Source organism: Drosophila rhopaloa, unplaced genomic scaffold (assembly GCF_018152115.1).
Source record: "Drosophila rhopaloa isolate 14029-0021.01 unplaced genomic scaffold, ASM1815211v1 contig_167, whole genome shotgun sequence".
NCBI lineage: Eukaryota > Metazoa > Arthropoda > Insecta > Diptera > Drosophilidae > Drosophila > Drosophila rhopaloa.
Window position 1 is genome coordinate 2,979,967 of NW_025335047.1, and position 21,232 is coordinate 3,001,198.

Below are 21,232 nucleotides of genomic sequence, written 5' to 3' on the forward strand. Positions count from 1 at the left end.
GGCCAATATTTTTTTATTGTTAAAGCTTTTGCAAGTTGGCCGTTCGGCAGCCAAGGATAAGTCTACAAAATGTGGTGTTTCGCAGTTGGTTTGCTTATACGCTAAAATCAATTTTAAAAAAACTCTTTCTTTTGTGTATTTATTTTACTTTTTATTTATTTGTTTGATGTAACATAATGTCTGTAATACCTTTTATCGCTTCTTTTGAATCTTGAATAAGTCGCCTTTTATTTCAAAGCAAATGCGAGTTGCCCTCTCGACACCGCTTAAATCATAAGCTCGTAACATTATGTTGGCCTTGTAGCTTCCTTCTCGAAGTGGCCCCAAGGATTCAGCTGTCATATTTAACGAAAAGGTCTCATACATCATTTTGGTCTGCAATGCGAAGAAGTGGAAATAGGTTTATAAAGTAAGAAATGACTGAAAATGCATTTATACATACTCCAGGAACACAGTCACATCTGTTTCTAACATCGTTTGTAATATGCCCGGACCAATATTTGTAATGTAACTGACTACTGTCGAACACTGTTGGTGTCCATCTGGAAGGATATATTTGAAATATTTCGAGATGTATTCATTTTATTGTTGAATGGACTTAATCACCTGCACGCGATCCAACATATAAATGTCCCATTTCAAAGACAAATTTCCGCTGACGCTTATACCCTCAGCATTCATGGAAGTGGTTAGGTCTGATAAATCCTTGAAGCCATTAATGTCAAGTGTGCCGGGCTCAGAATTAGGACAACTGCTGAATATTTCCTCATCCAATACCGTAAGTTCGTACTATTCTCCATTTGCAATGCTCAAAAAAGAGAGCACTGTTAGTAGTATTACTGCCAAATCCATTATTACCACGAAATGTAAATCGGACAGTTTGAGACCCAATATATACGTTCCAGTAGCTCGCAACTCTGATGTTAATTATAATAATTACTCACACCTACTCCTGTTTTCTACTGCTCGATTCCTATCTTTAGTAATGTTAATTGTATAACTAAATGTGTATTGTACATTAAACACGTTAATGCACGCGGATTTGCTGCTTTAGGTTATAACACTGATATAGTCGGATAAACATTTCCAACTTTGGTTTAGAAAATTAAATTAAATTAAGATGTACCCCTTAGCTGACTATATATAAATGTAGTTAAGAACCACAACAATAAGCTGGATGGGCATATTACTAATTATATTAAGTTCCTTTAATTCCTAGGAAGCATATGCGAGAGAACCTCTTGGTTTTGGAGGAATCGAAAGCACGGAACACTATGTTGGTTTTACAGTTCCTGAAGTAAGTATATTGCTTATATACCTTCATTTACAAAAAAAAAACAGAAATTAATTATATACTTAAAATGTATAATTATTTATAAATGCCTCATACCTCCTACAATTGTATTATTTTAATAAATAAAAAAAATTGTTATTTCGAATCACAATTTATGAAAATTTAAAAAAATTAACATTATTTGTTTTCGGCTGAATTTTATTTAAAAGATGTAACATAATGTCTGTAATACCTTTTATCGCTTCTTTCGAATCTTGAATAAATCGCCTTTTATTTCAAAGCAAATGCGAGTTGCTCTCTCGGCGCCCATGGAATCATAAGCTCGTAACATTATGTTGGCCTTGTAGCTTCCTTCTCGAAGCGGGCCCAAGGATCCAGCTGTCATACTCAACGAATAGGTCTCATACATCATTTTGGTCTGCAATGCGAAGAAGTGGAAATAGGTTTTTAAAGTAAGAAATGACTGAAAATGCATTTATACATACTCCAGGAACACTGACACATTTGTTTCTAACATCGTTTGTAATATGCCCGGACCAATATTTGTAATGTAACTGACTACTGTCGTACATGGACTTACAAAAATCCTTAAAAACCTGTGAGAACACTGTTGGTGTCCAGGATCCTCTGTCGAAATATAGAAGGTTCACGTTCATCTGGAAGGATATAATCGAAATATTTTGAGGTGTATTCATTTTATTGTTGAATGGACTTAATCACCTGTACGCGATCCTCCAGCTGAATGTCCCATCTCAAAGTCGAATTTCCGCTGACAGTTATACCCTCAGCATTCATGGAGGTTTTTAGCTCTGATAAATCCATTAAGCCATTCATGTCAAGTGTGCCGGGCTCAGAATTAGGACAAATGCTGAATATTTCCTCATCCAATACCGTAAGTTCGTACTGCGCTCCATTTGCAATACTCAACAATGAGAGCACCGTTAGTAGTATTACTGCCAGATCCATTATTACCACGAAATGTAAATCGGACAGTTTGAAACCCAATATATACTTTCTAGTAGCTCGCAACGCTTATGCTAATTATAGTAATTATCATCAACCTACTCCAGTTTTCTACTGTTTGTTTTCCATCTTTAGTAATTAATATTTATTAATTGTATAACTGAATGTGTATTATACATTAAACACGTTATCATATTGCACGTGGATTTGCTGCTTTAGGGCTTAACACTGATATAGTCGGATAAACATTCCTAACTTTGGTTTATCATCCTGTTTTAGCGGGGTTTGGGTCCGATAGTGTGATAGACTGAAAGCGTAAAAGAAAATTAAATTAAATTAAGATGTACCCCTTAGCTGACTATATATAAATGTAGTTAAGAACCATAACAATAAGCTGGATGGGCATGCTACTAATTATATTAAGTTCCTTTTATTCCTACGAAGCACATGCGAGTGAACCTCTTGGTTTCGGAGGAATCGTAAGCGCGGAACACTACGTTGGTTTTACAGTTAGTGAAGTAAGTATATTGCTTAGCGCTCAAATAGTCTCAAAAATAGTTTACTAATGCATATTAATAGGATATTATTTAAACCTACCCACCCTGTAAACATTAATACTATCACTCCTGGCTTCGTAAAGTTAAAACTTTTGAAAGGGTTAAGAAGAGGTACAGATCCCTTATGCTTGCGCAATTCAACGCTGTTCTGTAAGAGTATATTTATCTTTATCTCTATAATTGTTAATTATATGCTTAGCATTTTTAATTAATAAAAGAAGCCTCATTTATAAAACAACAGAAATTAATTATATACTTAAAGTGTATAATTATTTATAAATTCCGCAAACCCGCACAGTAGTTGGACCTTATGTCGTTAGCACGAAATTTGTATTATTTTACTATATAAAAAAATGTTTATTTCGAAGCACAATTTATGAACATTTAAAAAAAAATACACATTAAATTGTAACTACCCTTACAGCTTTTACCCTACCAAAGCTAAATAATAAAGCAGTTTTTATTGATATAAGTTTTTTAAATTGGTTCTGCTATCCTCCTATAGAAAATGCAAGAGGGGAAACTCAGGCCGCACAAAATGCATGCATTGCCCTAAGGGTTGTTCCAGTTCTTTTTGCTATTACTTTGAGTAGTACTCAAATGGCTGTTTGTCAAAGTCAGCAGGCGAACAGAGACTATATACGGTTTGGGTTTGAGGCTTCAGTCTGGGGTGCCATTCAAAAGAGGGATTGGCTTAACGATTTTTTTGGAGTGGGACTTTTTTTTTTCTATGGTCTTTACTAAGTTATTACAACCCCCTTTGACTTTTATATATTATAAAACCATGTTCAATCAAATACATTGTTTTATAGCTGCTTAACCCAAAAACATATTTCTATAAGCCCTGCATTACGCAAAAACCATTCTGTAAAATGATGTCCTACTTTCTTGTTTTGGATTGTACATATCTGTTGAAATTTATGGCAACCTTGTGTTATCAAGTAGACAACACATAAAGCTTCTAGGCATCGTCGGAGGTCATGTGATATATTGCCTCGTTGGGAGCAAATTACGAAATTGATTTGTATATTGGGTAATCGAACTGAAGTTCACACTTTGATTTCTGTCTCGTATTATGAGCAGCTTTTGGAGTAATAAAGCGTTTTGATTTGGGGCCTTACAAATAGCAAACCGTCAGGATGGCCCATAAAACGGTTTGTTCAAATGGGGCAACTAAAACCCTTTCGATGTCGACGTAAAAGGATAGACATGGACACGCAGACGGTGAGCCTGCTTCCGAGTTCCATAGCCCACATCCCCGTAAAAGGGAATCGCACACAACGTTCGCTGACAATGTCGCGACAACAGAAATGACAGCATAATAATAATAAAAGGGAATAAAACACACAGGCACATTTACCCACATCCAAAAGGGGATCCACAGCACTGGAAGCAACAAAAACAAATAGAGCAACAGCGATAAATATCGAAAGGCATAAATAAACCTGAGTTTGGCTGCGTGGGAGAGTGAAAAGACAGGAGCAGACTGCAGCTCCTTCAGGTGGCTTTCAATGTAGTTCAAAAAATGGTCTTAGCTTGAACCGAAACAGTTTAAAAGAATTTAGTTTCAAGTCAATGTGTGCTTCAAGAATCTTTTGTCCTTACCCCATCTTGACTTGGCTGGCTTCAGTAAGATAATGTAAGTAGGATAATTGAATTGTATATATTTTCAGGATACAATTCACTAAATTTAGTTACATGATCGAATGTTAAGTATTGAATACTATTTTATGGGCACTACAACTACAAGATAAAGCTCCAAATATCTAACTTAATCTAATGTTTTATATTGACAATCATACATTTTTTATTGGCCCCGTTTCCTGCTGGCGCCCAAGAGGCGACCCAGAATAAAGCGAAAGAGTTACGCGCTGCAACAACAATGAAGAGCCGCTCGTTGCGGCAAAAGTGAAGATGCCTGGCGTCGGTTTGTCGACGCTTGGCGCGTTTTGTAAATATTTACACATGTAGCAGTTACCTGTGATTGTAGCGCCATTGTGTGGGCGTGGGTGTGTGTGCTCGGGGATGTGTGTCTATAAATACACACACACCCACGCATATGCGCCAGAGCCTCGTCACAATATGTGTGAGTTTAAATATTTGCCGCTTGCCTTCCTAAAAGAAAACATTGCCTGCTTTTGGGGGCTGTCATTTATTACTGTCTGCCGATATTTTAATTAAGTTTATAATGCCAGCTGCTTTGGCAATCGTTTGTGAGGCGGGCATCACAACAGTGGGCGTGGCGCCGCCCTTTTAAGCCGACATCTTTCCTTACCACCCAAAACCCCCCTCTCAGTGCACAAAATCAAAGGCAACGGAAAGCAATAACACACGTGGCACGTGACTTGTTTACCATATCGAATTGTTTGTCTTTACGGTTTAAATGTCGCAGTGCACATGCAAAGATATATACACGCAAATTCAGATCAAAATCTCCTATCATGGCTTATACAGTTGTGTCTAATATTATAGTATTGCTCTTTTCAGGGAAATTTAACTTTATTTCAAAATTTGTGCCAAGTACTGATTTTAAATAGTAATATTTTAGTTTCATTCGAAAAATATGTAAAAGCAGTGTATAAAAACATTTTAAAAATAAGTTATAAAAAACTGTTGGCTCCTGGAATTATAAAGAAAGGATCATGATGTCAGTGTTATAATACGCTCCCATTTTCACCGCAGGTGTATAAATATACAGATATGTTAGCACAAGCAACAACTGAAAGTGTGTTTTTGCAAAAAATGGAAATTGATACGTGAATATGGCTGGCATTGTTGATGGCTGCTATTGGAACGTGAGGGGGCGTGGGTCAATCAGCAGGAACCACAGCAACAGTAATGGCACCAAATCCCAGTACAATAGCTCTAAGAGTGACTTTAAGCGACGCTGGGGAAAAACAAGCGAGACATCCACAAAAAACCTTCATTGCGAGCAAAAATAGCCACAAAGGCCGTCGAGAGGCCAAGTCTGCAGCGGACATACGAACAATTGCAAATTTCGTTTCATATTGTTTATTAATTGATTTTGTGTGTACCAGTACTGTCTGAGTCTCAGGTTGAATGCTTATATCTTTTTGTGTGTCCTGAGGTTGTCACGTCGGCCTGTGGGTGTGCTAGAAATTTTTGTTTTCGCCCCCTCATCGTCATTTTTCATATTCAGCGGGTCCAAAAGGAGCCAACAACTTGTACTTATATATGGCGCAGTCAACCAAGTTTCTCCTTCTCGGGAGATTCTTTCTTTTTGTTTTGTTTGCATAAATCAATTTATCAATTTCAAAGTTGCCGCGCTACTTGGCTTGTTGCTGGCGTTGTCGCACTGGCGAGTTTGTAAACGCTTGTCAGAGTGTTTTGCTTTTTGCCACGCTCGGAAAAATGCAAATGCAAATTCAAGTGCAGTTTGCCGCGAAACGCATAAAATACCATTCGAGGAACCGGAAAGCAGACGGAGGAAATGAAACGAGACAGACGGCTTTCGACTGGCAATGGGACTGAGGCAGCGAAACCAACTTCATTTGTCATTTTGTCACATTAACGCAATGGAAATGCAATATGCTAATGTCAAATTTTATGAATGAGCATGAAAATATTTGCCATAGCTGCTTGATTTGATGTTAAAGTATTTACCAGGGGAAGAGAAGCCCATTAATGTCTAAGAAATATTGCCGGTGTGTTTTTTATGGTTATATAAATTATTTAACCACAATTTAAGATTTAATGCTGTTTACATGGAGCTCTTGATTTACACATTTCATTTGAAGTAAAAGAATTTGAATATTTGTCATTAGTTGTATTTATTTATTCCTTATTTATATAAAATCATAAGTCAGCATATCTCTTATAGAACTTTAATCTTATTTTTAAACTATTTTTAAATTTTAGACAAATTATTTGACTATAATTATAACACAAAATAATAAGCTTCCTCTTTTTAATCAAGCAGATATTGCATTAATGCTGATTAGCTGTTAAAATCTTGAGTCAGTTCATGGTTTGAAAATGGCTGTCAAAAAAGTGGAGTTATTTTAAAATCTTTAAAAGCTGTTTAATCTAGTGTCGAAAAACCCTCTTATTTCTCACGCCAACTCGATTTTATTCTGGATTTTCTGGGAGTTTTCCTACCGCTCTCTTCCTCTTCCAGCCCGCTTCCGTTTCCGCTCGCCACCACGCCCACACAATTAACGATTCATATGGCACGCATTTAAGTTTCGCATTCCGAGTGAACTGAAAATCTTCTGCTACGCTTCCTTGGGCTCTCAAAATGCAAAACTCAAAGTCAACTTGAAAGTATAAAATGTCTTGTAATAGTGTGTGACTTTGTGTGCAGGATATGGAACAAAAATCCGATTTTCATTAACCCGCACAAATAGAGCAAGAGAGGGAAACTGGTAGATTTTCCCTGGCCTGGCAACCGAAAAGTTTTGAAGGACGACATTTCTATTCATTAGTCGCACACATAGTTACTAGAGAGCCAAGACTTTGAGCATTGATTTGGTGTCGTTGTCTCCACTGCCTCCATTTTGTTGCCAAAAAGACGCACGCTTTATTAGCTTGATGAAAAGTTAACTAAACTTTAGTTTTTTGGGCCACATTCGGCAAAATCCCACATTCCAATTCCCAGATCCCAGGGCCCCGAGCTTCAGTCCCCAGTTCATTCTGTTTTCGGGTTTGCATTTGACTTGTGCGAGGGCGTGTGTAAGGGCCTGTCTCTGTGCTCTTCTAAAATATCAATAAATTCAATTAAAACTATTTTAAAAGGGGTTAAAAGCCACTGGCCTGGCTTAGACCCACATCTCCACCTCATCAGCCAGAAGCTAAACGCGAAGTATCCATTTGCCAAATCAACTTTCCAATGCACACTGCTCGAAATAAAGATATGAAATACACTATATTGGTGTCAAATATATTTTTTTATAGTGGACGAATGTTACTTAATTGGTTGCCCTTCTCCCTTAAAACAATTTTTATATATAGGTTCCATTAACGTATTTTTCAATGGGCTATTTTAGGTTAAGCCAATCTGTTAATTTAAAAAAGCAGCAAAATTCACATTCTAGTTGGTTAAGAACAACCTCAAACATCAGGTTACAGGACCTTTTTGGATGCTAGAGGTTTCCTTCTCACTTAACACATGCTTCATGTCCGCGGCGACGATTTTGGCCAGGTGGTTTAGGTCTGCCACCACCGGATAGCCACTGTGGACATGAAGCAAGGCGTTTTTGGGGCAATCGTCCACAATAATAGCAATTAAATGCTTTTCCAACTCCACTGATGGGATGGCCTCCCGGACCTGCTTGGCCGTAAATGTAATATATTTAAATACATATGCATGAGTTTTAGGTATTTAGGGATACTTACCACTTCGGTGTAAGCGACCATCATGACTAGCGTGTGTCACGGCGTCGGCTGGGTACGTAAATTGTTTAATTAAATTGTTAAAAAAATATTCATAAGACTAGGAACCCACCCCAGTCAGGTGTATGATGTCTACCATCAAGTAGAAACACCTGCCGTGATCCTTTAACCGATTTACGTCGTCCAAGTGAGGCCCCCAAAAGTTGCGCCCCGCTCCCCCACATCCGCCACGACCCTGGGACCCCCTCAGAAAAGCGTAGGATACGCTCCTAAGCCTCCCGACCGAAATCATACCATTTCACTGTTACGCTGCAGTCTTAACAGATGTTTTCACTTAACATTAGCAGTGCGATTTCAGAGCTCGCTTAGCATTTTGTAGATGCCGAGCCCCTGCAGACGGGACAATGTTCGAAAAAGGAGGGGGAAATTCAGGGGTTGCCTTTCTGTTACTGAAATGTTTTGCCTCTGGTATGTTAACGACTGCTGCTGTTTACCAGTTTGTACAAGGAATGTTACACTTTGTCCTGTTATTTTGCCTCTGTTGGCAGTCCTGTTCAGGCTCATGAAGGACTTTTACTGCTATGTTTTGTGCGGCTCTGTTTCCTGTTAGGTTTATTTTATTGGTCAGGCAAATGTGTTCTTTGCATTGTAAAAAATGTAAAATGTATTTCACAAACTAGTAAAGGTCACTAAACTTTCAAATCTTTTCAATGTAAGTTATAAATTTTCTAAGTGTAATATATTTAAAAATGTTGTAATTTAAATGACATTTGAATCAATTAATAAAATTTAAAGCTTAAAGGCTAACAAGAAACGGAAAGAAATATTTATATTCCCTTGCAGAGGGTATAATTTCAATTAAATTTTTGCAACACATATAATATAGCTGCCCTAGGAACTATCGAAAAAAGTAACAGAAAATCGACATAGCCTCAGTTTTAAAATATATGCATATACGTTTTATAAAATATTTTATTTGGGCTTGCCGAAGTTTGCTTCCTTTCTTGTTATTTTAATTAAGTTAATATGTTCAGAAAGCCGTTTTAAATAAACTCAGAATACATTTTTGTATAAATAAAATGTTTATATAAATAATTGCAATTAGAGCTTCCATGCTCAATGTTTAATTTGAATTAATTTTTTAAAGCACTTTATTGAATTGGTTTTCAAAACCATTGGGTACACTTCTGTTGCAGTTCCGCCTGGGTACTCCCGCCTGGAATACTTTGAGCCATTGGATCTCCGGCATTGCTGCACTCACTCAGAAATATTAAACGCCATAATTCTTTGCCGGAACTTTTGAATGCTTGGCGGTAATTACAGACACGCGCTGTGCCCTTGCCATAAAAATAAATAAACGCCGTCAGGAGTGGCGCACATTTCATTTTCAGATACAAATGACAGTCATTAGCTGGGAATTACTTTTCGTTCGCAGTCGCAGAGCAGATCGTTGGCAACTTTAAAGTGATTGCTGCTATGGCAAAGGACATTTGAAGTATTTTCTATATGAAAGCAAATCAAATCACTTGCAATGCGCTTAATTTGCCGCACAATGCACGAACGGCAAGGGGGCAACGAAATGCCGGGGCCAACTGCACAAAGGTACAAAAAAATGGTAAAAATAAAAAGGCTAGGAAATCAAGATGGGAACTCGGGCGAAAACGAAAGCAAACTTGCCAAAAGAGAGAAATTGCTTTGGCATAACTAGGGGAAGAGCATAAAAATGACAGAGATTGTACACTTGTACACTTGTATTTGCAATTGAGCGCACAAAAGTTTTCATAAATTGCATCAATTTGAAGTTGAACAGAGGAGGATTTGCCCGTCTCCGTTAGCATGCCAAAGGTAAGGACTTGTCGATGTTGATTCCCTTTACTCCTCCCCGCTCACACACATCCTGTTGCGTCCCGACTTCCACAAAGCGGCATATTATTTTTTATGATTTGATTTCCCTTTTTATACCACGCAAATGAACTCTAAAACGCCGCTGATTGTGTATTGAGTTACTGAGACTGCCGTCACTGGCGGCGCATTAATGGAATGTGGAAGGAATCATGTTTACAACTTGATTGAACTCATCAGCATCGGACCATCCGTCACTGCACTTCCAGTCGCAACTCCACCTCCATCTCCATCCGCCGCCTGAAGACGCTCCCAGATAGAAGATATCCTGCCGACTCCTCCGCGTCCTTTGCACGTGTGCCCGGAGTTTAACTTTAATTGATTGCATTAGCATTCAATTACTTTCTGTTCGCTGCCTCTCTCCATCGCTGTATCCTTCTTTTATGCGCCATTAATAATCTGATTAATGCGGCACAAATGCTAGTTTGGCCCGAGATGATTGTCTCGAGGCCCTTGGCCGCTAAGTCATCATTTTTACATATAATTTCCAATTATCATAATAAGCTTTCAGGGCAAAAGGAGCTGGCTAAGTCCTAATGGAACCTCAAGATGCAATTGTATAAGAAAGGAATGTAAGTGGGTCGCAGCTGATCAATTGGCCATATATCATTGTTTTTAAATCAATATAATAAATGTTCTTGATTATTTTACGTTTCAGTAGGTTAGGGCCACAAAAGTAATAATAGTGGTATTTATTTTTCCGAATAATGTATTTAAGCTACAAAGTCAATCCCCTTAAGCTCAATTAGTATTTCACTTTGCTCAATAACATTTCTTCGCCCTCGCTAACTGATTCAATTTAGACGTCTGGATACGTTTCCCGCCTACCTTGCCCAAAGGCCAACAAATCAATTTGTGAATTTTGCTACTTGGCCTTGGGCATTGGGTTAATTTGATTGATTGCCCTGGGGTTAAGCGTATTCGGATTTTGTGTCGCCACCCGTTTTTGCAATCATCATAGCGGTTTTATGGCACTTTCTGTGCCTATGCGTTCGGGAATTATCATTTGCCTAATAAATTAAAACGTTTTATTTACGATTTGTGTCTGCTCCGCAGCTGCTTAAATATAAATAACGCTCATTATGCGCAGCTCAAGTTAATATGTATGCCTCCGACACATGTGACAGTGGTGGTTGAACGTGGACGGGGCACGTATCCACTTCCACCCACCGGAAAACTGTGCGGTGCGTTCGGCTCAGCGGTAAAGTGGTGGTGGTGCTGTGGCCCAAAGAAAAATGTACTCCTAAATCTATGAAAAGTCAACGGGCGACGTGGTTGCGCCCGGTGGCACGTGGTTGCCCCTTGGCACGTGGTCTTCCCGGCGACATCCGAAAGCATTCCCGAAATGTACTCCGCCTAGCACTTAGACTGTAAGTGGAGTTGAAAAAATATGCACGGTCATTTACATATATGACAAATCGTGTGGGTTCTTAAAATTATTTTTAGAATATTTTCGTTTTCTTTAAATTGGTTTACAAGTTCCAAAGGTTTTAAATGTATAATTATAAAAATAGAGATTAAATTCTGGCCTAAGAAAAGATATCACAAGTATTTGTATACTATTAATTTACTAAATTTTGCAGTAATTTATTGATAAGAATAAAAAATGGTGGGGGATGATTATGGGCTTATTACTTATAAACGGTTTTGGATTTGATGTTAACAAATGATATGATGTTGAGTGCATTGTTTAATTGGTTTCCAGTTCCTCAGGCTATAGAAATTAAGGAATATGCCTTTTCACTGCTGTCTGTTAAACAGCCAATTAATAACAGATTAAGCCGGAATACTGCGGGCAGCCTGTCAATTCACCGCTTTCGCTCAGATCAAGTGTCCTGGCCGCGCAAATTGCATATCCTTTTCAGCGGCTTTGAGCTCTCGTAGTCCGCTTAGATTGCCGCTGCTAATTAGGCGATTTGCTTGACTTGCACTCAATTAAGGGTCCGACCTGCAATTAGCCGAGCGGATTTTAAATTGGCTCTCCGCCCTGCCGCAATCGGGTTCAATTCATTTGCTCATTTGTCATTGCGGGCCAGGTGTAAATGCTTTAAAATTCAGTCTAAATCTCATAAAAGTTTAACAGCGCTGAAGCGAAAGGTAAACAGACTCGGGGAAAATTGCTGGCAATTACATTATTATTTGCATTCGGGGAGTTTTCTTCGGTCGGGGAAAACTTGGAGGGTCCTAAGTGGTTATGGCCAGGAAGTTGGGGGGAAACTGGAGGGCGCCGTTTCCTTATTGCGAAAAATCTTCGAGCGGGTCCAAGGATATTATGCCCATTGCCGGCTTCCCTCTCTGGAGTGTGTTTTTGTGTATCGGCCGGGGATCGAAGGGGCCGCAGTTCGCAGTTCGGAGTGGGTATTCATCATTTTTCGACCGTAGTTTCCGTTTCCGCATTCGCAGGCGATGGGAAGGTGTGAATGTGTGGGGAAAGGATCTCCTTGGGGCGGCCGGACTTAAACTTTTCATAAACCTTAAGTGGAAAACTTTTATTTTATACCCATCACAGGCCGCTTGGTCCCCGAACACTTTTGTTGCCGCCGCGGCTGCTGTTTATGCCACCTATTTGATTCAGTCAGAGCGTCCCGGTCGGAAATTGAACAATATGTAGGCCCGGCGAGTGGGCGCCGATGCTGGGGCTAAAGTCACGTAAGGCAAAAGTTTCTCGAAATCATTTTAACGCCTTTTGAATTTTTTCTGAAAAGTTTTTTTTTTTTTTTTTTTGCGTTTCCGTTGCTGCGTTAGCGACAATCGCCTGAAAGTAGGCAATAAAAATTGTCAAACAATAAATATTTGCGGTAGGTCAGCGGGTCGCTGAAAAAGGGGGTGGTAAAGTTGGTAAAGTGGGTGATGTGGGTGAAGTGGATCAAGTGGTGGGGTGTCGCATTATCCCCGCCAACCCCTGGGGAAACAATTTTTTAGTCAAATGGAATATATTTGTTTTATTGTTTTTATTATCACACGAGTGTTAAAGTTTTTCATGGTACTTTTTTCTGTTTCCATATTATTCCGTGTTGCACTAATACCATCATCGGCATTTGAATCCTTTATTTTATCCAAATACATGCTTTTCGTTTTTTCTTTAATATTAATTTCTATGTACATAAATTTAGTTGTTCGCGTTGATGTTGCTGGCAACATTTTCGACAGGCTTCGCCGCATTTAAATGTCAAATTGTGGGCGTGGCTGGGGAAAGCACACAAAATGAATTTGGCCAGGGTGATACCATTGATGCGCTTTAAACACAGCTAATTTAGTTTTCAATATAAATGGTTTTTTCTTATTACCTTACATTAGGATTTTTTTTAATTTGTCTGCGTAAGATTTATTTTACTTATTTATATTAAGCTTTGTGAAGGGCACTTCCACATTCGTTTAGCCTAAGCCTTTTATTTGTTTCATTATTCCCGTTGGGTTTTTTAAATGTTTAATTTATTTATGTATGTTGCTTTTTAAATTTATTTTGTTGCTGTCGCTGATAGTGGTGCTGTTGGTGGGCGGTGGGGTGTCGGTGCTGGGTGGTTGAGTCGGCTGCTGGCGAATCGTCCTTGCCGCGCGGTGGACATGTGCATATTTCATGACAAAATTGCATATTTTAGCGCAAAGCCAAAGCCAAAAGCCAGCGACGGATCCATGGCCGCCGGCACAGCTTCGGGTTTTTTTTTTCTGCTGACGCCCCCTCTCCCCCCTCCTCTCGCCACAGAAGCCCCTTTGTTGCCACGCCCCCTGATGGTGTAAATTTCAAGCCAAGTGTAACACCTTTTTGCTGTCATGATGTTTTTAGGGGGTTTGATAGCGTTTGTGTCTGTTTTTTTTCACAATATTCCTTTTGTTTTTCGCCATTTGTTTTTTCGCTCAAATTTACATACATCATAGTCATTGCAGTTCAGGGCATTTTGATGGGAACAGTTAACTTTTTTAAGCCGCAAATTGAAAGAAAATAAAATGTTAAAAAAACATCGCCAGTTTGTGTTCCTCTGATTTTGTTGCCAGTGACGGCGACTTTCAATTTTGCCAGCGACCAACAGAAGGCGGCATCCCTTCATTTACCATTTTTTGTTCCGCCCCACTTTCGCCCTTTTATTTTCAGTGTTTGTTTTGTGAGATTGATTTGATTTGGGCACCACACGAACATTGGGCATCGGCAATAAATGTATTTGCCATCTCTTCATGTTGGTTTTAGTATGAACATTTTTACGAAGCCAAAAAACATTGCACTACCATAGCCATTGCTCGAGAGAAATGTTATAATAAAGTTAAGGTTGAAGTTAAAATATAAATCTTACATTATGTGGACCCAATATGTACTATACCGTCATTAAAAATTGGCAAAGGAATGATATCACGCATAACTTAGCATAAATTAATAATCAAGCTGACACTCTTATAATTTTTTTAATTTTAACAAAGATAGAAATATGTTCAAGTAAAAAATTTAAGTTTTATATGAATTTTTACAGATATAATTGTTAAATTAATTAGAATATCGCTCAATTAATCGCTGCAGCATCGTCCTGGCCTTGAATACGTCCGCATAGAGTTCTCCGTTGACGGCTCCATCGGAGCAGTGCTGTCCGTAAATGTCGACGCCGCACACCCGATTCTTATGGATTAGCAGATCCCCCTTGGTCGTCTGGCAGTCCATCAGTCGGTTCGAGTTCTGGGCACACAACATGGTCTTCGTGATGAAGGCGTTCTCGTCCTGGGCATAACTGCGCTTACAGTTCCCATTGGCGATGAGTTTGGTGCGCAGAAAGCGGAGATGCTGCTGCGACATGTACATGGTGACATTGTCATTTCGCCGAAGAGCAGTGTCACAGAGTTCAATTGGCTGCACGAACGCATCCTGCAGCGGAGATTTGAGCAGAAGGAGGGCCATGTCCTCCATGGTGCCAATAATAATACTAGCCACCGAATATATCCGACTCCGGCTGGCCTGCAATTTGTATAAATGTGCTGGAGGATTACGCGAAGTCCTGGGAAAACAGTAGGCAGAGGTCAAAACCAGTCGACTGGAGATTAGAGCCCCACTGCAGATGACTTTGTTTTCATAAAGCACTCTCATCAGAAAGTGCTGGACTCCTTTTGGCTTGCCAGTTGTCTGACTCCTCCTAAGTAGACTTTCGACATCAGCTGGAATTATCTCCAGGCTGTTTGGATCCCTGGAGATTGCATCTGGACTTCTGGCAGATGTTTTGGATGGTCTCTGATAGGGATACGGCACTATATACTCGATGACCCGAACTATTTGAAAGGGCTGACCATTCGGCGGTATTTCACCCACATTGACCTGTGGCACCGAATGCCAGGAGTCTAAATGTGTACAGATCCCATGGGATATTACTAGTACGATTGTCAGGCACTTTAGCTGCATAATAGCTGCGAGACTGAGCTAGTATAAAAAACCCATCAGTCTCTGATTGATTTAGCTTCGCTTTGAATTTCCCGGCTTCAACCGTTGAGTTTCCGAATCAAATCGCTGATCATGGGCTGTAGTTTATTTAGGTTAATGTAGAGATCGCCATTGAGTGCATTCGAAAAACAGCGAAATCCATAAACATTTAAGCCACACAATTGATTTCCTATCAGCAGCGCATCTCCCGGCGAAGTGGCACATTTCTCCGGTTTCATGGAGTTCTTCGCACACAACATGTCGGGAGTTATAAAAACCGAATCGTCCTCCAAAAAAGTTGTCTTGCAGGCCCGATTTGAGATGACTTGAGTGTGCCGACGACCGTAAAATCTCAGATCAGGACTGGCCATCATCATGGAGGCATTAATACCCAACGGCAGGTCCTGATGGCATAGGGTAATCGGATGAATTGCAGAAGGGGACTTTAAATGGAGTAGGCTAAGTTCAGGACAGAACTCGGGTCTTACTAAGTTATCCACAGCGAAAGTTTTTCCGCCAGTGAAGAGGATTTCCAATTGTTGCGGCGTTTTATTCCTTAGGCAAAAACTAGAGCTGACCACCAAACTTGGTGCCACCAAGGCTGCACTGCATCGTATGGAACTTCCCACCTTTACCTTGGTTATAAAGCTAAACTCCTGGGACTGTTTCCTGATTCCTCTGTTTTTGACCAGCCGGTACTCATTGATGATGCGCACTATTCGCTGATTTCTGGACAACTGCTGGCTGGTTTTCCCCATTCCCGGATACATCACATTCACCCGACATTCCTGGCAAAGGGGACTCCCCGCCTCGCAAAGCTGGCAAAAGCAAAGCGCTGAAACACAAACAAGCAGGGAATGCATCTCCAAACGACTGATGGCCAGCAGCTGAGTTTTATTTATGGGCGAATGGAATTCGAGGCGCCTGTCAAAGCAACAAACGTCGCTTCGATCCACATGGCGTATGCGTAATCAAAATGTTTTGCCTGGTAAATGGCAAACATAAACAGTTGACGGCTGTCAGTTGGCAGTTGTTGCGTGTTGACAATGTGTCAGGTCTAATGACCAAACATGCGCCAGGCAAACAAACATTTCAAGTGCAATCCAATAGATTGGGAGTTGAAAAAATTCAGTAGTTGAACTGACGGCTAAAAAACTTAGTTCTAAAAAATTAAAGAGATTAAAAAATTGTGCCATTCTTAAAGTAAATAACCATTCGGCAAAATAACTAAGATCAATGTGTTCTAAAATTACCAAAATACCTACTTTAAATACGTTCAATTTAAAGTTAACAGAGATTTGGCTAAAAATACAACTGTTTCAATAAATAGACGTTGAATGAATTTTCAAACATTAAAGAACATTTTGCAAGCTTAAAATGAATATGCTGATGACCTCTCCATTTGTACCCTCTTGATTTATACCCGCAGATTGAAGAACTGCCACGATGTCAGAAAACAATCAAACTATAAACCAAAGAAATCGAATCTATGGTTTTGCGCGATGTGGGCGTCTTTCGTGCAATTTGAAAATTGTTTTTGTGCATTTCAGCAAATTAAGAAGAATGGCGGCAGCTTCGACTGGACCTCTGCTCATTTACTGAATTTATGGCCGGCGCTTAAACTGAATTGACAATCAATAGTCTGTGGAAGGACGAGGGAATCAGGATGGCTGGCCCAGGAGCAAGGAGCACGGAGCAGGGCTCATAAACAATGCGGCCAATTTACATGCCCAGGGATCGACCGCATGTGTGTGTCTATTCCAGTGTGTGCCGCCATGAAAAGGACCTTGTGTTGCTTTTATTGTTGTCGTTGGAAATGAAAAATTGTCCCTTTGTTGCATATAAAAACAATGGGCCGAAGAACTTGAAATCAATTTCAAACGTTTTAGGCAAAGCCAATTGATTTATTTGTTGTGCGTTTTGCCTCCCTTTCACTGGATTGTGTGTGATTGTGTGTTGGGTGTTAGAGGCCATTGTTTTGTATTACTTTTGCCTTTTGCCTAAAGCCCTGGATGCTTTGCTCTGCCAGGTCCTTGAAATGTCGCACCATTTCTAGCAACTTAAAGCTCAAAACAATTAACACTGAGTGCCGAAAGTCAAGGGCTTCGTGCGCTGTTTTTCCCTTTTACACTTGATAAACTTTTTATTGCTTCCGAACAATTTAAAATCGGGAGCGAGTGGTAGCTTGCTGAATTACAATAATGCTCCAGTTGGGTTCGGTCTGTTGATGGCTCCGGCCAATTGGCAAGACAAACGGCTGCAGCTGCTCGCGATGTACTGGAGTGGGGCACTGACAGCCTTCGAATTCGAATTGGTAATTGAACATAAACAACCAGTACGAGCACTGTGCTGGCCAAACGAGTCTCTCAAGAAGCTGGTGTCTTATGTGGATTCCAGGCCCTGAGAGTTTAAGATGCAGAGGAAAAAAATAGTTTTTAATAAGAGTGAAAGTGAATTCGATTCATACATTTTGTTTCAAAAATTTGCTACTTTAACATAATGAAATCGGGCTTTGAAAAGTTATAAATTTAAGCTGGATTTATGTTTATTACACAGTTTCTTCTTTGTATAGTAACACTAATATAGCAATATATTACTTTTAGATCTAACAATTTCAATATTAATTGAAGCTATAGAATTCATTTAACCTATTTGTATTCCTTCCAATGCCACTAAAATTAGTTTAAAATATAGAGTCTTCCTTTTAAAGAAGTTCGAATTAAGAAAGTAAGACTGTAAAATTGTATGTATTTTTAAAAGATAAAAGAAATACATTTAGACTTTCAAATAACATCAGTGTACCTCATATATTTCTTATAATTTATTTCTCCAAGTGTCTGATTGTCCGCTTCCTGACACATATCGCAATGCAATGGAGTATGAAATAAATGAAGAGGCTGCCGGTTGGATGCGACTGGAGAAGTAGTCCTTGCGGCGGTTTCCCCCAACCAAAACAAGTGCCACGGCAAGCCAGCACCCACAATGCCACTGATGGTCTTTGGACATTTTACGCCTTTTACACAGTTGACTGCATAAATTCATGGCCGGGATATGGTTACGCATTTTAAACAACGCTCGTCGGTTAAATCCGGACTGGAGACGAGTGGATGGACCTTTGTTTCATCGAAATGAAAAGGAACTTGGCAAACATCGGCATATCTTGGCAGACAAACAGCTTGAGCTGCCAGCGAGGGGCTACAAATAGCTGCAGCTTAAAGCTGATTTAACAAAGTTGCCCCACTTGTTGCCCTGCTGGCGAACGAAGACCAAGACCAAGTTTTCTTTTGGCCCCCGAGCAGTGCTCATTATTGCGAAATGTTCGGGGTAAGCTTTAGTTTCAAGTTTGATTTGTTTACACATGAGTTTTTGGCGAGACCGACGGGAGATTGTTTTGCTGCCAGCTAACAAGTTGCAAATTAAGCTAAAATGTGTATTTTGGCAAAAGTGCAGTGGGTGGGTGTTTGGGTGCTTGGTGCTTGATGCTTAGTGCTTGGCAGGGACTTTGGTATACAAATACATGCATGTAAACGAGCATAAAAACCGCACAGTCAAACGCACTAACAAGCAGCAGTAATCAGTGTGGCAGCAACAAAAGTGAAGAGCCAACAACACTCACCAACTGGAGGGAGTAGTATGCAGCATGTGCAGCAGGAGGAAATTACACGCTCGGAAGTTGAAACAATGGCTGCAAGTCTGGGGCAGGCTCACTGCTGCTCATCACCGAGCTAGGAATCGCCATCGCCATCATCCCCATCATTATCATCATCATCAGGAGCAGGAGCAGGAGCAAAAGCAGGAGCATCAAATGCTGCGGGCTGAGGACACCTCCCCCAAAAGGCTATTGACCCAATTTCTGGACAAACAATGGACCAGCAGAAAAGAAATCACAAAAGCGGAGCCAAATCTCGGGACCAAGCCAAAAACCACTTGACAATCCCAGCTAGATCTGCTGGTCCTGCTGCACAGAGAAAAAATGCAAGATTAATCTTACTTTAATCCTGTAATCCAAAAGTTGATGGTCATTTAAGCTTCAGCTTAGCAAAGTAACAGTATTTCAGTTTTTAACTGAAGTATTTCTATTCCTGCTGTGGACGAATTTCGGTTCTGGGTGTCTTTGAAATATCTCAGTAGCTTGTGTGATTAAAACTTAAAAAAAAATCTAAATTAAAAGCTGGATTACATTTTTGATATTCATTTCTTTTTGGTTCATATTTCAGCAAAAAATTTGTAAATTAAGAACAATACAAGATTGTAACCCTGACTTGAGGGGGTTTATCTCTAAAGTGTTGCTTGTCATTCATTTCAATTTATTATTTAGACGGTTTATTTTTGAAGACATTTGTATTAGAGACTGGCATAAATTATTACAATATTCGTAGCTAATTGTAGTGCAGTAGACCCCAATTAATAATAGTTTTACACTACTAATTGTTATGGTTTAGAGACCCCATTTTCTCTAACAGTGCATCCTAGCAGAGGCAGAGTGCCAAATGTTTTGGCTATGAGCAATGTGTTTACCAGTGTCCACAGCTTCCCCCTGGCACCCGCTGATTTCCGCTTTCCCGCTTTTCCGATTTCCCCCTTCGAGGCGACGGCGACAAAACAAGTGAAAGTTTACTACATCTCCGTCAGCCAGCCAACCAACCAGTCATCCAGCCAGCCAGCCAGCGACCAGCAAAATCAATAAAATGCAATTGCATGGCAAATGACCCATATAACCCCGAGCCCAAAACCCCATCCGAACCGAACCCGAACCAAGGGAGCGGATCAGGGCAGTTCATGGCCTCGGCCTGCGGCAAGGAGCTGCCGCCGAAGGACGAAGGACGAGGAGTGGAGGGCCGGCCTGCGGCTGAGCGTAATTGTGCCAAATTATAAATTATTTCGAATTTGCCAGGGCGCAAACGATGCTCCAAGGCGCTGCCGTTGCCTGCAATTAATTTTGTGCAGCGCCTATTGAATGGCGAACGGAGAGTAATCGGCGGCGAGGAAGTGGCTCTTCGAGGGCAAAGGCTAAGCGCATAATTTAAATTTCTAATTAACAGTCAAATAAATTGTGCCGGCTGCCAGCGTCGTGGCAATTGAGCCATGCCAAGTGATTTTATGGCTAAAATGCTCGTTAAGTTAACGCCAATTTGCAGCCGCAGACAAATCCAGGTGAGGTTAAAACTGGAGCAAGCTTAACTGTATTCTAGCTGCACTAGGAATGCTGCTTCTTAAAGGGTTTATTGCAAATTGATTCGAGGGTTTGGTAGGCAATGAATAGCTCAAATATCTCTGATAATACTGCTTTGGAGCACAATGCACCTTTGATTGTTTGATTCGATTAGTAAAATGTTTTTTCATATATGGCAAGGGTTTAATGAATAGTCTGTATTGACTCAACAAACTTTGAAATATATTTTTATACCAGTCTTCCAAATACTATATTTAATTTTTGAAGAAATACGTATTCATTTTGAATAAACTAGTTCAAACTACCTATTTATTTGAGTGCAAACAATCCTCTTGTAAGACGATACAAAACTAGATTACACAAATTAGTTTATAATCTTTGGCACACATGCAACTCTGCTAATGTGTGATGTTTGATTGCTGATGAAATGCGCCTATTGACACAACAAGCTCAATGAACCTTTAATTTATTTTTTCAGCATTGCTTACGGTTGAAATTGAAATCTGATTCCCTTAGGATATGTCCTGTTTTCCCTTGTAAGGGGTTAATGAATGGCAACTATTAGGCAAATTGGCTTTGATCCCTTGATTCAATGGGCC

General features: G+C 39.9%; 3 protein-coding genes across 4 annotated transcripts; all 3 read right to left on the reverse strand.

The window, feature by feature from the left end:
• Window positions 1-1,486: 1,486 nt before the first annotated feature.
• LOC108046781 lies at window positions 1,487-2,260 on the reverse strand. 2 transcript variants are annotated; one of them, XM_017126659.2, is made up of 3 exons: window positions 2,015-2,260; window positions 1,780-1,950; window positions 1,487-1,712 (listed from the first exon to the last, which is right to left on the reverse strand). In XM_017126659.2, exons 1-3 carry the CDS (start codon window positions 2,258-2,260, stop codon window positions 1,530-1,532), a joined length of 600 nt encoding a protein of 199 aa, XP_016982148.2. In that variant the 3' UTR covers window positions 1,487-1,529. The 2 variants fall into 2 exon arrangements, with proteins under 2 accessions (XP_016982148.2, XP_016982149.1); XM_017126660.2 differs by having other exon boundaries at window positions 1,652-1,712; window positions 1,776-1,950; window positions 2,015-2,236.
• A 12,282-nt stretch (window positions 2,261-14,542) lies between these two features.
• LOC108046773 (seminase) lies at window positions 14,543-15,519 on the reverse strand. The gene has a single exon (XM_017126650.2). The coding sequence runs from the start codon at window positions 15,440-15,442 to the stop codon at window positions 14,543-14,545; it is 900 nt and encodes a 299-aa protein (XP_016982139.2). The 5' UTR covers window positions 15,443-15,519.
• On the reverse strand, window positions 15,439-16,323 carry LOC108046784. The gene has a single exon (XM_017126662.2). The coding sequence runs from the start codon at window positions 16,321-16,323 to the stop codon at window positions 15,520-15,522; it is 804 nt and encodes a 267-aa protein (XP_016982151.2). The 3' UTR covers window positions 15,439-15,519.
• Window positions 16,324-21,232: the final 4,909 nt, after the last annotated feature.